The sequence below is a fragment of the Vicugna pacos genome, chromosome 23 (assembly GCF_048564905.1).
Source record: "Vicugna pacos chromosome 23, VicPac4, whole genome shotgun sequence".
Lineage (NCBI taxonomy): Eukaryota > Metazoa > Chordata > Mammalia > Artiodactyla > Camelidae > Vicugna > Vicugna pacos.
Window position 1 is genome coordinate 6887644 of NC_133009.1, and position 15500 is coordinate 6903143.

Here is a 15500-nt window from a genome sequence, read left to right on the forward strand (position 1 = left end):
AGTGCTTCACATCCGCACTTTGCCCACCAGACACAGACGTACCAGCCAGGTTTCTGGAAATACGCCTTTTCTAGAAGCTGGGAGAACAGTCTGCCTTAACACTAGCCATCTTCCTCCAATTCCCCACCCCCGGCGACGGCCTTTACCTTCCACGGGGTTGGTTTTCAGCTCAGCGCAGAGATCCATCACACCTCCGTAGTGGGCGTTGATGTGGTTTATTGCGTCAGTTGAACGCAGCTCCATGAGCCTCCTCAGGTCCATTACTGTGCAGCCAAAATCCCTGTCACGGCTCTCAGCTATCGAGTTGGCCGGCAAGGCGTGTCCTGATGGGTTCGTCATTTTGCCTGCTGTTACCAAGCCCCTCGAACAGAGAAAATGTGAGGTCTGCCTTCCACTGGTCGGGGTCTCTTGACTCTCCGCCTCACTTCTTCCTACTTCTTGCTTCTCTGGGAGCTCGGCTGGGAAATAGATCGACTATATCTTGTGCAATAAGCTTCAGAGCAGCAGCCTCCAGCCCAGATCCTTTCGGTGTGTGTGAAAAGCTTGGCAGCGAGAGGAGGAAGAGGATGGGGGAACTAAATGGAAGCCGGACCACGTGTCACAATGAGTGGTGTCCCCAGGTGGTGATGGCAGCGGTTGTCCATGGTAGGTAGGTTCCTTATTAGATCAACTTGCCCAGATGGAGGGGTAAACAGGATGTGCACGTTACCATGGAGGCAACCTAAGCAACAACCAGCAACTGCCGTGGTAGAGAGGCGGCAGGAGGAGGAGGAGGAGGAGGAAGAGGAGGGCTCCTTGGATACCGAAGACAACTGGATCTCTGCAATAAAGAGGCAAAGACAGACAAAAAGAAACAATTAGAGCAGCATGGGGAGCCAGCATCTGCTCGGGCAAGAGGTACTCATTCTGGCATAAGGGTTTAGGTGACAGTTGATTTGATGTCTGAGCTGAGCTGATAGCTGAGGCCCGAGCTGAGGGAACTGACCTAGGAGAGGCCCCCTTCTCCGTGCGAGGCCCCAGCCGCCTGGAGACTCCAATGTAGAGACACAACTTCAGATACACCCCAGTCTCCATAGCTCACCTCTTCCAAACCTAGCAACACAAATCCCACCGCTTCAGAAACTTGGAAGTAAGGGCTCTCCTACTCTCCCTGTCTGTCTGAGGGGCCCGTGACGGAGCCTTCTGGTCTGACCCCACCTCTAAGAGGTGAGGAGAGCGCAGAGAAGGAGCCCAGACCAGAATGAGCTGGGGGGCGGTCCGCCACCTTCCCCCACCCCATCAGCCTCCCCTACCCCCAATACACACTTACAGACCAGAAGGCCAACCTGATAGAAGGTGCCCAAACCCCTGTGGCCCCTCTGAGTACTCGGCCTGATGCTGTACAGAAAGTCTGCAGCCTGCGTGCTGTGGTTATCAACAGGTCAGGCGCTCAGCTCAGATCCTGGAGCCAAGCCCCACCCGCCTCCAAAAAGCTGTCAGCGGGAAGGAGTGAGTAAAAGCCTCCGGTGGTTGGCAATACAGGGTGGAACCTCTTTACATGAAGGACACAGAAGCATCTCTGAGAAGGACAGTGAGTTTGAAGCCTATGAGTGTTAAAGGCTCTCTGGGGTGGCCAGAATAAGACGGCTGTCATTTAGATTAGAGCCTAGGGCCACCACAAGGTCGCCAGGGGGCAAAGTTAGCCTGTGCGTGAGTGACACCAGAGGGTCTCACATCAGCATTTCTCCCCTCAGGAAGGCAGGTGGATGGGGGGAGAGGGCGGAGTCTGTGCAGGTGAGAATACGGAGGACTGAAGGTGGCAAAGCTGATCCTGAGCCCTGCTCTCAGCTTCAGAGAGGGGCTGCTGTGTGTCATGCACAGGCGACTGCCCCACTCCAGCCACCTAAATGGGAAGAGGCACCAGAACACGGCGGGCCCAGCTCTGGTGAAACAGTCCCCACCAACTTGAGTTCAGTTACTGGGGGAGCCAAGTCTCTCTGGTCAGCAGCCCCTCTCCAATAAATAGATGACATCCTTGCTTCTAAAAGGTAAACACAGAAGTACACGGATCATCAGATGAGGGCTTGACGCGCTCATCCATCACTTTTCCAAAAATCGCACATGGCCTGAGTGCCTGCTGATTCCCATCCATCCTGCTCGCGGCAGGTTGCCCTGGGATGCAGGTAGTTACACCGCTTCCTCTCCCAGGATGCCCTCTGCCGCCTCCTTCTTACCTCGCACTTTTGGAGCTACTCGGACTTGCAAAGGGTTATGCAAGCAGGACTTAGTTTTGTTGTTGTTGCAATTTGTTTTAAACATCACATTCCTTTTCTTTTTAGACGTCATCAGAGAATCCTGAGGAACAAGGAGGTCTACAAAGAACCTGAGGCAGTGAGCAAACTCCCTTCAACCCTCCTGGCAGAGGGGCAGGCAGCACCACAGGGTCTCCTCTCTGATTCAGCGCCTTCAGGCACAGAAGCAGTGGGAAGGACTAGAGCAGCAAGAAGCCCATTTGACTCCTAAGTAGAACTCCTTAACCTTTGAAGAGGATGCTCAGAACAGTGCCGATAGAGCGCTGAAGCGGAAATCAGACTTTTCTTTTTTTTTTTAATCTCTCCCCACTGCAATGTTTGTTCCATGAAGGCAGGGATTTTTCGCATGTCTAGTTCACTGCTTATGCCCTGTGCCTTGAAGAGAACCGGTGTATCAGCTAATTTTTTTGGTTGAATAAACAGTAGTAGATATAGAACCAGATTTACCATCTTCCCAGGCACCCTATGAACAAGTCACTTCGCTTTGTTAGTGCTCAGTTTTCTTAGGACTCAGATTCTCCCACCTGTACCTAGGGAAAGAATCCACCCTGCCTTTTCACACCATCCTAAGAAAACGATAAAGGAATTGGGTTATAAGCAGAAATAGTGCTTGGAAATCTTAAATGAAAGATGACCAGTGTCTCAAGTGATGGGAGAAACAGCTTAATTTGATCTTAATGAACTTTTGCTAACCAGCCCTTGAAGCAGAAGAGCAAGAAGCTCCATGTGCCCCTCCATCTTTCCTTGCCAGGGGGGGAGCTCCTAGCACCGCAAAGAGAATGAAAATTCCAGGGCAGCTTCATTAGCAATAACATTAGCTAGGTTATAACCATTAGCAGTAACCACTAGACTACACGGCCTTGGATCTCTAGACAGTAGGGGCAATCTGAGTCAGAATTCCTTACTTTGAACCCCTGCTCAAGATATCAAATAGGAAAGATTCTTCCACTCACACAGGGAATCAGAAAAGGTCACTTAAGATTAGAACCCATGGGACATGTGGAAAAGAATGAAGTTCGTCTGCTTCAGGCTGCTCTGCAGACACGTACATAGGTCAGGCACTAAGCTTCTGGCACAGAGTCAAGGGGGCGGAGCCCAGCTGGAACCCCAGTTGAAGGTGGGCTCTCTGTGAAAATTCTTCCGGAGTTCAGGGCGTAGCAGGTGCCAGCACTTCTCCCTGAGCTCTGATCTCCTCGAATAAGAGCTCTCCGCGACTGCTAGGCTGGCCTAGCCCCTAACTTATTAGGCAACTGGCAAATAAGAATCTGTAAGCGCTCACATGGCCTCGGCCTCAGCCGCGATGCTCAGCGGCCTGGGAGGTCCCACCTCCAGGCGGGTCAGGGTTAGTCACTTGGCTCAGGGCATTCTGGGTGAGGCATGTTCTCACTGCCTGTTTCTAGCATCTTGCCAGCCTAGTGACGACGGGATGGAAGTTCAAATTCTCATCCCTTCCTGCAGGGGCAAGACATCAGAATACTTCACATAATCATTAAATCATTTTAATTTTTTTCCCTCCTAAAGTCCTGTAACATCTGTTCTACAACTTGACGTGTGAAAGCACTGTCCCACGGGACGGCTGTGATTCCCACCTCGCAGATGAACACACTGAGGTCCAAGGAGACAAAAAGCGATTTGAGGGGGAGGGTAGAGCTCAAGTGGCAGAGCGCATGCTTAGCGTGCATGAGGTCCTGGGCCCAATCCCCAGCACCTCCTCTAAAAATAAATATAATAGACATAATACCCCCCCCAAAAAAGTAAATAAAAAAATTTTTAAAGTAATTTGGTCTTTGGCAAGTCAGCGGCCCTGACTGCCTGCTGGCCTGTTCATTGCACTGCACTCCTTCCCTCCAGTCTGCACCTCTTCATCTTCTGACAAATGTCTAGTTAAGCCTTTTAACGGCAGGTGTCTCTGGGGCGCAGAGAATGAGCATCTCCGCTTGGGGGAAATGCTGGCTCTCACACGTGCTCTTTCTCTTTCAGAATCAACCTCGTCACACCCTGGACGATGAGGGTGAAGGAGAGCCCCAGACACCCCTGAGAAGCGAGCCGCCCTGCACTTCCCGACACCTCGGCCTGCAGCTGGTCCCCCTAGCAAGCTCCAAAGTGGGGAGCTGTCAGAAACGGAGACCTCATTCCTTAAGCCACCAGACCGTAAACAATGGTCAGACACTGTTTCCCCCGATTTTGTAAAAAAAAAAAAATCCTTTACTCTTAGAAACTTGCCTGGGTGCTGAAGACGAGATACACCCCTAGACGACGGAGAAAAAGGGGCGCTCCCTCCGCAGGGGCTGAAGTGGGGCGATTTTGAGAATCTGAAAGGAACCCACCCCATGAATCTCCTCTGCCTTCTCGTGTTGAATCTGGCAGATGCGTGGGAAATAAAGTATGAAAGGAAACAGGAGAAAGGAAAGAGGGGGCAGGGGCCGAGGGCCGAGGGCTGGTGCAGCCGGACCTGCTTGGAATGATAAGCAACCACTCTACACTGCGGCCTCCGAGCGGACACAGCTGCTCAGTGGAGCAGACTCTTGTGCCTGCCCTCCCCCCTGGGCTGGGACTTCTGCTCAGAAGTGAATTGGGAGCACTTGCTGCTGCTCTGGTTGGAGTGTCAGCGCCATTGAGGATGTGAAAGCAAAGAAGGGCAAAGCTGGCAGGGGCGGGAGGTGGGGAGGTGGGGTGTGTGCGCATGGGAGCAGGCTGGCCCCGCCTTAGGAAACACTAAACTGAAATGTGAAACCTGCTTCAAGCTCACCCTTCCCCATCCTTACGCCTCCCTGCACAAAACCTGTTCCCTTTTCTCTGATCCGGAGGCTTCCACATCCCAAATAAGGCTCCGTGGCTCCCTATTTGAAGGAGTCGGGGTGGGGGTGGAGTGGGGGTGAGAAGGGAGGGAAATAATATTTGTGGAGCACCTGCAATGAGCCAGGCACCACAGCAGGCCCTTTTGGTGAAAATGCAGAGAGAGATCATATGTGTATACACGCACACACACACGTGCGCATTATCCAGGCAGCAGCCTCCTCTGGCGGGGGATGTGCAGTGGTGGGTCCCTACCTAGAAGCTACTGTCACTATTACATACACTGTTTCACTGAATCTTCACTGACAGCCCTGTAAAGGAGGGCGCCCCGCTTTGCAGTAGGGAAATACAGATTTGGAGAGCCGGGGTCTGTGCCCTAGTCTGAATCCAAAGCCACCATGCCTCGAGTACAAGGACAATCTTATGAGAAACAAAGCTATGGATTGATGAGAAAGCCCACATGTACCTATCTATCTGTTCCTGGCCCATGATCCCTAAAAGCTCTAAAAGAGGACCTCCTTACCTCTTTGAACTTCCGGTTCTGGCAGGTGTAGGGGTAGGTCCACAGCTTATCAGGGGCTGACATTCCCGCTCCATCCCATCCCCGCCCCCACGTGCGCATCCCCCCCAGCCAGAACGCCCTTGGCTCTGGACGGGTGTGATTCCGAACATACCCAATTTCCACCTGAAGATCTCAGGAGTGGGGATGAGGGCTGCCTCCACTCTGCTATCTCACACCCCTGGCCGTGGAACCCACAGTGACTTGGGAGAGGCACAGAGATCCTGCCCTGGATTCTGTCTCCTTTCTTCAGCATGGGCAGTTCCTGACCATTACTTACAGTGTCCTAAGCTTCACTCCTTCTCGCGGGCACTCCCATGCCTCTGAGAGGGCCTTTCAAGAAAGCCGGCAAGCATCAAACACGGCCGGCTGCCTAGCATGAAGCATCCCTGGCTGGCCCTTCTCCCTGAAGGTCTAAACTCCACACAGAGGCTGTTCCGCTCCCTCCTCACTACAAGCCCCTCATTTCCACGACCCAGATTCTAGCCCCCCGCCCCCAATCCCGCGCCAGTCCCTCCCACTCAGGTCTAGCAGCCATCCTCGTGGAACCAGGTTCTTGCCCTGCCCTAATTGCTCCTCTGATGCCTGCTGGCTCGCAGAGCAGACCTGAGCACATCCTCTCTCCTCCAATCTACTCAGGCCCTTGGGAGGCATATGGGAAGAAGGTCAGAGGCAGAGCACGTTGGCTAAAGTTCAGCTGGTGGGCGGCACCACCTGTCATCAGCAACAGCCAGGCCCATGCCAGGAAGCCAAGTGAGGCACCAAAACCAGTCCTCTGCACTGGCCCCAGGATGGCACACTGTGGCCTGTGGTTCTGGCCCTGGTCCTGGAACCCGATGCTAATTCTCAGCCAGCCCCTAGGACTTGGGTTCTGGTGAGTATTCCCTTCCTGCATAGAGAACGTCACTTGCTGGTTAGGTGGTACCCATGAGGCGCCCTCGCTTGCCCTCCCCCTCCCCTAGTCTGCTGTCCTGAGGTGTCTCCTTCACTTCAGCAGCAGAAATGCAGTGCCAGAATCATAGCATCTACCTGGAGAAAATGTGTCGTCCTCAACCCCCTGGGCCTTAGGGATCCAGAATTTTTCTCTACTTCCCAGAGCCACCTTGCACTTGGCCAAACCAAGTCTATGCATACCTTGGACCCAGGCATCTACTGGGTGCATCTCCCGAAGGTGCTCCCACAGGTTCAGAGGGGGAGTGTACAAGGATGCTCACTGGGGCAGTATTTGTGGTGACAGGAGTAGAAGGCAACCTGGGACCCCCCTCCCAGGGATGGACAGGGAAAGTGCGTGTGCTTGGTAACGGGGGATATTATGCAGCCATAAAAAGCACAGATCAGACGTGCACATAGCAATACTGCTGATCTCCAAAACAGGGCTTACTGGGGGTGAAAAGGGTGCTTTAACAAAAGTTAAAAACACACCCATCTAAAGCAATACTATACATTTTAAGGGACGTATTTAACCAAAAAGATACATATTATCACATTAGAATGTTGTTCACAGGCAAGGAAAGGAAAAGATCTGGGATCTGGGTAATCTGAGCACAGAAGGGCCTTGCATGGACCAGTGATAATCCTGGGCCATGACTCCATTATCATGGCTGACTCAGTAGTCTGCACGTGAGGGCCAAAACATACATTAAAATAAAATAAAATAAAATAAAATAAAATAAAATAAAATAAAATAAAATAAATAAAATAAATAAAATAAAATAAAATAAAATAAAAAACTATGGTGCTAAAGCCTTTCAGACCCGGAGAGGCTGTCCTTCTAAGACACATAATGGCAATGATGATAAAATGTATCAGTTCTGGCCAGATGCCTTCAGGGGACAGAGGATGGTCAGGTACACAGATAGCACATACTTTCTCTAAACAGTGTTACCAAGGATTGACCCAAGGCTGATGGTAGTCTGTTCCTGACCATCTGGCCTGTTGATCCAGCCCATGTCAGAGACCCCAGGCACCATCGAGATGAAGACAGGATCTGCATGGCATGGGTCAGGAAACTGAAGCAGGAATGTGTGTAGGAGGGCATTGTCACCACCACCCCAGCTCCATCCTAAAATAGTATTAACATATCCAGACGAAAAAGGGCACTCCGTTGGGCCCAGAGCCATAGGGAATGTACCCTCATTCCAAGTAATCTGAGTCATACTGGCCCGGGTCACCTCTGTGGCCTCCTATGAGTCAGGGGGTGCAGAGGGAGTGCTCACAGCAAACTAGAGATTGAAAAAAAAAAGGTGGCGGATGAAACAGCAACACTGGTCATTTCCTTCAGCTGATTAAGGACAAGAGTCGACTTCAGGTGGGAGTGACAGTGCCAGCTAGAAGGTCTGTTGCCTACTGAAAGAGATGCTGGCAGTCTCGCCTCATCCCTCCCACCAGATCACGGGAAATGCTCAGGATACAGGCAAGGGTCTCTGCCTCTCGCTGAGTTAAGGCGCAGCTCCTCGGAATCGGGACGGTTAGCCACTGGGTCCGCAGACAGGAGGCAGCCCCTGGGGCGGCAGCACGCACACTCTCTGGGGCAACAGAGATTGCCTCTTCCTGGGGCTGCCGTGGTTTTCCCACATTTTGGTTCCAAGGGAACAAAGGGGCTTTTCAACAGCTGGATTGGATCCTGTGTTGTTTTTAGAAACAAATTTCAGCAGGCTCATGCCTCGCTCATGGGGAGGGACGGGGCGTCAATCTCCCTTGGCTGCTGGAGTCAGGATCTCACGGCTCCCAGGCCCAGGTTCCGGCGGAGTCCTCAGTGGTGAGAGGAAAGCGGAAAGCAGCCCGGCCTCAGAATGAGGAGGTCACAGGCCATCCACCGAAACGGAGTGCCGTGGGCAGCTGTCCCAGGGGCTCAGTAAGAGAGGAAGCAAAACTACCTTCCTGTGTGACCCGGGCATGAGCCAGAGGACCATGCGCCGGACTCCAGGCCTGGCGGGCCCTCCTGTTGCCTCCCTCCGCTCCACGAGCATCTCACCTGTACAGAGTACAGAGTCATCCTTCCAGATCCGCCCACCCAGCCATCTCTCAGCCCAATTACTTTCTGAAAGTCCCAGGCAAATGGACAAGGGCTCCATTCTGAGAAGACGACGTTTATCAGGAAAGAGAGCGGGCACACACGCCCCAGTAACCCGTCACCTCCCTGCCCCAGTTTCACTCTTCCTTTGAGAACGACGCAGAGGTGACAAAGCATCTTTGTAACAACATCATGAGAAGCTGCAACCCCACCAGGCTAAAGCACTGAGAGCCTCGGGTGGGGGCCTGTTCCTGACACTGCCCCTGGACCCAGGCTGTCAGGGGAGGCGCAGGAGGGTCTTGTCACCTCTCTCCCTCCTGTATCCTTCCGGGATGCTGATGGCTGCTTCTGTTCATCTCAGGGAAGCCCTCTTTCCCGGAAAGACCTGTGATCTTCCCAAGGAAAGCCCCCCTCCTGTGAGTCCTTGAGGTACAGGCCTGAGAGGGTGTCCCTGTGAGATTCAGGGGAACACCCAGACCCCTTTCGAGTTCAGGTGGAACTAAGCACCCCCTGCCTCCTGTTTCCGACCTCCGCAGGAGACGACAGAGGACGGGGCAGTTCACAGGGGAGGGGGCAGCGGACACAGAAGACACCCCCCCACTCACTCCAGGCTCTGCAAATATTACCACCCTGCTGGCACATCTGAATCCCTTGCTGCCTTCGCTCTGCCCTTTCCCACAGCCCCCGCAGGAGGGCTGGTCCCGGCCCGGCATCACCTCTCGGCATCACCTCCCGGGGGCGCCTGCCCACTGCTCTGAGGCCAAGGCAGCGGTGCGGCGCGGCTGGCGGAGCAGGAGCAGCTGCTGTTTCCCAGTCGGGGCGACGGGCTGCTGTAAACACTGGCTTTGGGTTGCCATGGCGAAGCTATTTATGTGCCTGTCATGGCAGAGTGGTCTGTTTTTTATTATTTTACTTTGAAAGTTTTCCTTTCCCAACCCCCTCAAACAGCTTAAAAAAAAAAAAAGAGCCACCGCAACTTTGTCAGGAACGAAAAGGGTATACAGCCAGAAAGTAGAGCTTAGGACTTGCGCCAGCAAAGGCAAACCCGAAGTGAGCAGGAGGGTCGGGTCCTTCAGAGCAGGGAAGGTCTGGCTTCTTGCCCGTGCATGCCTCTGCCTCAGCTCACCGAGGGGAAAGGCCCAGATGCATAGCTTTCTCACCTCTGCATCATCACATCACTGAGACGAGACAAAGCCGCTTTGTTCTCTTCCTTCCTGTCCAAGCCAGGCTCCAGCCAGCAGCATTCCTCACCCCCCAACTCCCCACCGGTCCCTACTGGCTGCCAGTGTCATCAGGGTGAAGACGCTGAGGCTCCCACCAAGGCTCATGGGGAGAGAGCCTCCAAGCAACCCCGCCTCCATACACCACAGGTGCAGGGCCACCGGCATGGAGCCGGCCACCCCCGGCGGGACGTCTGCAGGAGGTGGCCTCTGAGGTGCCTCTGAAGGGACACACGTTTCCTCCACTTGTCCAGAGACCTTCCATCCGATCCTTACTCCTCGAGGAGCTCTGGGGGAAGGGGTACACCTTCTCAACAAGATTCAAGATTTGAGTCAGGGGGGTGAGGACCCCTGACCAGCACCAAGGAGTCACCATGCAAGGTTCAGATGCTGAAGGATGACCAAAAGGGAGGCTTATTCATCCTTGGATGCCTGTGTCTCCAGGGCATCAGGCACAAGAGAAGAGTTTTTGGTAGAAGTGGGGAGCGGTCAGGTCAGGCTCTGGCCACTCGCCGGGGCACCGCAGCCTTGCTTCTGCCCTCCCGGCTTGCCCAGCCAAACACAAAGCAACAGGTGAGAGGAAAGAAAGGGGCCCCTGGGCATAGGCCGCTCAAGGCGGGCAGGAGAGCGGAGGAACCAGCCCCTGTAGTCATCACACACACACACACACACACACAACTAAGCAGAAGTGTGCGCTGACTGATAAAAAAGCCAGGCACCAAACAGAGAGTCACCTTCCAGAAACAGCTGGTTGGAGCACAAAGGATGCTCCAGGGCTTTATCGCTTCTCTTTCTCCACCTCGTTCCAGTTCCTTCGGGATGAGATCCCCTTAGTAGGAGGCAAGCCTCACTGCCAACGGGCATACTAACCAGATTAGCAATAGAGTTAGCGCAAAGTTAAGACGAGCAAATCCCACAGATTGTTCAATTCCTCCCAAGTCAGATTATAACTGAACGTCCTCCAGATGCCACCATGGCTCAGGAAGGGTAGCCGTGAGAACCACCCCCACGGGGAGGAGAGAGGCAGAAGGGGGAAGCTGCTGCGGATTCCCAGAGGGACGCACCCTCTGCTGCCCCAGGAGTGGTCAGAGTCCTGACTGACAGCCCCGGTTAGCTGATAGAGTCCTGCTGGGAAAATCAGAACTTGGGACAGAAATCAGCCCTGGCAGCACCTTGAGGTCAAAAGAGCAGAGCAGGCATGGTTTCTAGGCTTGTCAGACCGACTGTCATCAGCATCCCATCGTTCCTGCAGGGTGGGAAGGGAGAAGAGGGGAGGCGGGGAAAGGGTCCAACACCGCCCTGGACTGCCGCCCTGGGCTGCCAGGAGTAGGCAGAGAGAAAGGCACCGTGCAAGCTAGTGCGGGCGACCCCAGTGCTTCCGTTCCTAAGTCTCACGGTGTTTACTCAGGCTGAGTGGCCATTACTTGGGAATATGTAGAAAGACAAAGAGAAGCAGACACATCTCAGAACCCCCAAGGCAGAGTAAGCTTCCAAAAATCATGGGCTAGAAAGAGCATCTATTCAAAAGGGCTCAGATCCATGGTGACGGACACAGGACCCATTGTTGAAAGAGACAAAGGGCAGGTGAAGAGGTGACTCAGCCCCAGCTGGTCGTTGTTTATGGACATCTCAGGGGAGAGGGAGCGGAAGGTACCATGTATTCTCCTGAGTGAGCAGAAAGCATGTATCACCTGTCCCCACTCATCTGCCCCCGTGCTGGACCTCACATGTGCAATGAATGAATGAACCACCCTTGATGAATGAACCACGCTTCTCTGGGCTGGGGTGCTTTTGTTTCCAGGAGAAGGAGAAGGAGGAGAGGAGGCCCAGAAGGGGCCCCTGTCTCCAGAGAATCAGTCATCTGAGTTCAGGAGGGACAGTGGCGCCACCTTGCAGCTTGTAGTCCCCAGAACCACCGCCAGCACTCCTTCCTCTTGGGGCTATGACGTTGGTGGGCTGAGTGGATTGCAGGCACATCACCCCTGTGCTCCAGGACACAGTCCCAGGGCTTTTCGTGCAGACAGAAGGGAGACCAGCCATCATGGCAGGAATCGTCCCCTCTCTAGGGAGAAGCAAAGGTCAACATAAAGAATCCAAGCTCTCCTAATGCTCATTCGATTCTAAACCCCCACTCATAGCATCTTAAACATCACTGCTGTACCTCCAACGAAAAGCCTGAGAGGAGGACTACGGTGATGCTGGTGGGGCTGGGAGGGAGGGAGGTCTGTAGGAAGTGGCAAAGAAAAGGATGTTTTCTGGTTTATTTCTGAAGCACTGAGCTGCCAGCAATCATGGGAAAAATACCTAGTACCAGTCTCTTTCCACCTCCTCATTTTTCCCTGTGCGCCTCGTCTCCAAGCTTCTGCTTGTTCTTATCTATGTATATCCCTTTCCCCATCTCTCCCTCTCTTCTTGTCTCCTTCTTTCTCTGTCTCTCTTCCCCTCACCCCCACAATCTACCTATCTACCTATCTGTCTGTCTGTCTGTCTGTCTATCTATCTATCTCAATCTCAAAATCTGTCTCATTCTCTTTGTCACATCTCCAGGGACAACCTAATTGGACAGAATTCCATTCCCCCTACCTCGGTAATTTCTGACACAGTCGGCCCTGTCTAGTTCACACTGGCTCAGACAGTGAAGGGGTATGAAGTGCTGAGAAGCAAACCGGGCACTTGTGGGGGCAGCCACAGCCTGCGGCCAATCCATGTCACTGGGGTCACGGATGACGGGTCACACAGGATGGACTCTGAGAACCAATCTGAATTCTCCCAAATCCATCCGGAGCTTGCCTGGCCAAGCCACATATGGAGTATCTAACTATGCCTGAAGCAGAGGCAGACACTGAGGACTGAGAAGTGAGGGGCCCTAACAGAGATGGGGGGAGAGGAAGGATGTAAGACTATTGCTATGGACTACAGACTAACGCCGGGATTTAGTATGCTCAGCCAAGTCCACAGTCTGGCATAAACAGGGAAGTGGCCTGAGGGAGGAAAAGGCTGGGAGATTAGACAGAGTGGTAAAAAGACCCCTGGGCTACAGTCTGACTCCGGCTCCTTTCAGCGCTGCCCCCGAAGCTGAAAATTCAGACCGGAACGTGATAAGGGAGTCGTCCCCAACTACAAGCTGCAAGGTGGCTCCACTGTCCCCCCTGAATTCCACTCTGGGCCTGCAAAACTAGGGCTGGGGATAGACACATGGAGGCTCACCTCCAACTTACTCTCTGGTGACATGGCTGCCTTCTTCTAAGCTCTCCCCACCACTACGCAAGTACTCAAGGATTCGCAGAGGGGACCAGAGGAGGTGTCACAAAAGGCATCAGAACCCAGCAGAGCCAGACGTTCGCAGGCACCTCACACTGCTTGCCTAGCATCTGCTTCGGCAAAGTTTGCAAGCGTGCTCTTGTCCCAGTTTCCCCAGGCTCACAAGCCCTGGCCAGCTGTTCCCAATCAGTCAGATCGCCCTCACCAGAGAACAATCCTTTGCAGTCTGGGGGGGTGGGGCAGGCATCAGTGCCTTCCCTTCAGGCCTTCAGTCACTGAGCCCTCCCTCTGCAAGCAGCCAAGTCCAAAGAGAAGCTGAGGACACGCCAGCCTGCTCTCTCCCCTCCCTCCCGCAGCAGCCAACTCAAGAAAGAGGACTCCTTTGCGGGGGAAGTCCCATGGCCGTGAGGCTCTGGAAACTTTGCCGTCTAAGGCTGTGGAATTCTTCTGCCGGGCTCCTGCACTTAATCATCACGGCTCCCCGACTCCCGACTCGGGGCTTTAAAAGGTAGCATCAGAGCAAGCGGTGCAAAGACGTCAAGGAGAAGGAAAACCAGTCGGTGTGAGCTGAAAGATAACCACCTCCAGCACTGGGCTGCTTAGTCACGGAATAATGGTGAGAAGGAAACGAAGAAATCTCAGCGTAGACCACACTCCAGAACGCTCCCCAGGACGCCCAGCTAACAGTGCCCGTGGTCCTGCTCCAGGTCCCACAGAGCACGTGGCTCCCGCTCCCAACCTGCTTGCAGGATTACACAGGGGTTGGCTGGCTGGAGACTTTCTCCTTGCAGCAGATCTGAAAATTCGGAGGCTTTGGCCCCCTTTGGAAAAAAAAAGTGCTTGAGAGCTTGCAGCTGTGAGTACAAGGTTTTGGAGCATTAACTTCCAAGGTGGCAGAAGTGGCCGCTTAGGCCACGTTGCCATGGTTTCCAAGAGAACAAACAGAGGTGTGGCCCTAAAGAGGGGTGGGGGGTGAACTGCCTTTTTCTTCCGATGGGAAGAGTTTCAAGAGTCAAGACAAGAGGGGGTAAAGTGAAGAGAAGTTTATAGAAGGTTACAGGGGAAAGAAAATGGACAGTCTTGAGAGTCCCATCCATCCCGGGGCTAGGCTGGGGTGACAAGGGACTGCATAGGGGAGGAGATAAACCTAGGACTTAAACAGGAAGACGAGCAACCTCGCTTCTACGTCAAACGTGCAGCCAGCCTAACCCAGGAGGCAGGGAGAACAGAGGCTGAACTTGAGCTGCTCTGGGAAAGGCAAGGACCTCCAGTCTCTGAGTTTTGTCTGCAAGAGGACAGGTGAGCCCACTCACCAGCAGTGATGCGCAGAGGTGCTGCTCCCCAGAACTGAGGCCCACCCCACTGCCCACGCCCTGTGCTGGCATCATCCTTCTGCCTTCCCTGGTCCCCTGCTCAGGGCTCTTTCACTCTCGTTCCAAAGGAGCCAGATGGGGCAGAACAGTATCAAGTGCCAAAACGCTGCCATGTCTTTCCAGCAGGAGCAGTCAGCTGAATGGGGCCACCTGGCCAAGGAATTCCCTCTCACGCTCACGGGCAGCTCTCTGCATTGTACAAGAGCCCCCTGGGTGCCCCTTCTAGAGCTGTTGCCAGCTTGACTCACACTGGAGACATGGAAAGGACACAGAGCTCCTCAGGACTCCACTCTGCCCAGAAGCAGCACCTTTGTAGGTGAAGCACCACGGCCGCCCTGCTACCTTCTCAAAGCAGAGAGAGGCCAGGGTTGACTGGCCACAAGCTAGGAGGCAGGCCAGACCGAATCACAATTTCATCACTCGTTATGCACTCGCCAGTAAGTTCCTGGCCTTTCCATGGATCAGAACCTCTCCTTTTCCTACCAGCGATATCAAACATCTCATAGAATCCCAGAGTCACAGCCCCGCAGGGAACTTTGGGGAAAGCCCAATACGAACGCCTTCATTTTATAGAGAAGCATCCATGAGTCAAACACTGCTGGGCACTGGGACAAAAACGCTACACAATAATCCAGATGGGAAAGCAGGACACAGGAGGAGGCAGGTGATGCAAAGAAATCTGTACTACACGTCAAATGAAGGGCGGAAATACCTCCCTGACCCATGCACCTGTGTGTACCCGATACCCCCAGGGTCTGCCCTGCAGCCAGCCAGGAGCATCAAGCATCTCCCGGGGAGAGCTCATTGCACCCCCACATCCCTAACTCTGGGCTCAGCCCACATCCTGAGCAAAGGGGCGCTTTCTCAGGTCTTTCCAGAGCTCTACATACGAGTGTGCAGAGTGTGCCCTGAACGTGAGCACATGGTAAGGAGGGGACTGGGAGATGAAACACGTTAAGTTTTGCCGGTAGGCTATGCACCCGTGGG

At 53.7% G+C, this 15500-nt stretch overlaps 1 protein-coding gene across 3 annotated transcripts in view; it reads right to left on the reverse strand.

Moving 5' to 3' along the window:
* Positions 1 to 15500, reverse strand: part of ATP2B4 (ATPase plasma membrane Ca2+ transporting 4) — a 95834-nt gene that overhangs the window by 51152 nt on the left and 29182 nt on the right. For all 3 annotated transcript variants that reach the window (XM_006218482.4, XM_015251345.3, XM_006218483.4), the window contains exon 2: positions 147 to 820. In XM_006218482.4, the coding sequence (XP_006218544.1) occupies positions 147 to 339 (193 nt within the window). In that variant the 5' untranslated portion in view covers positions 340 to 820. The remainder of the gene's footprint in view (positions 1 to 146; positions 821 to 15500) is intronic.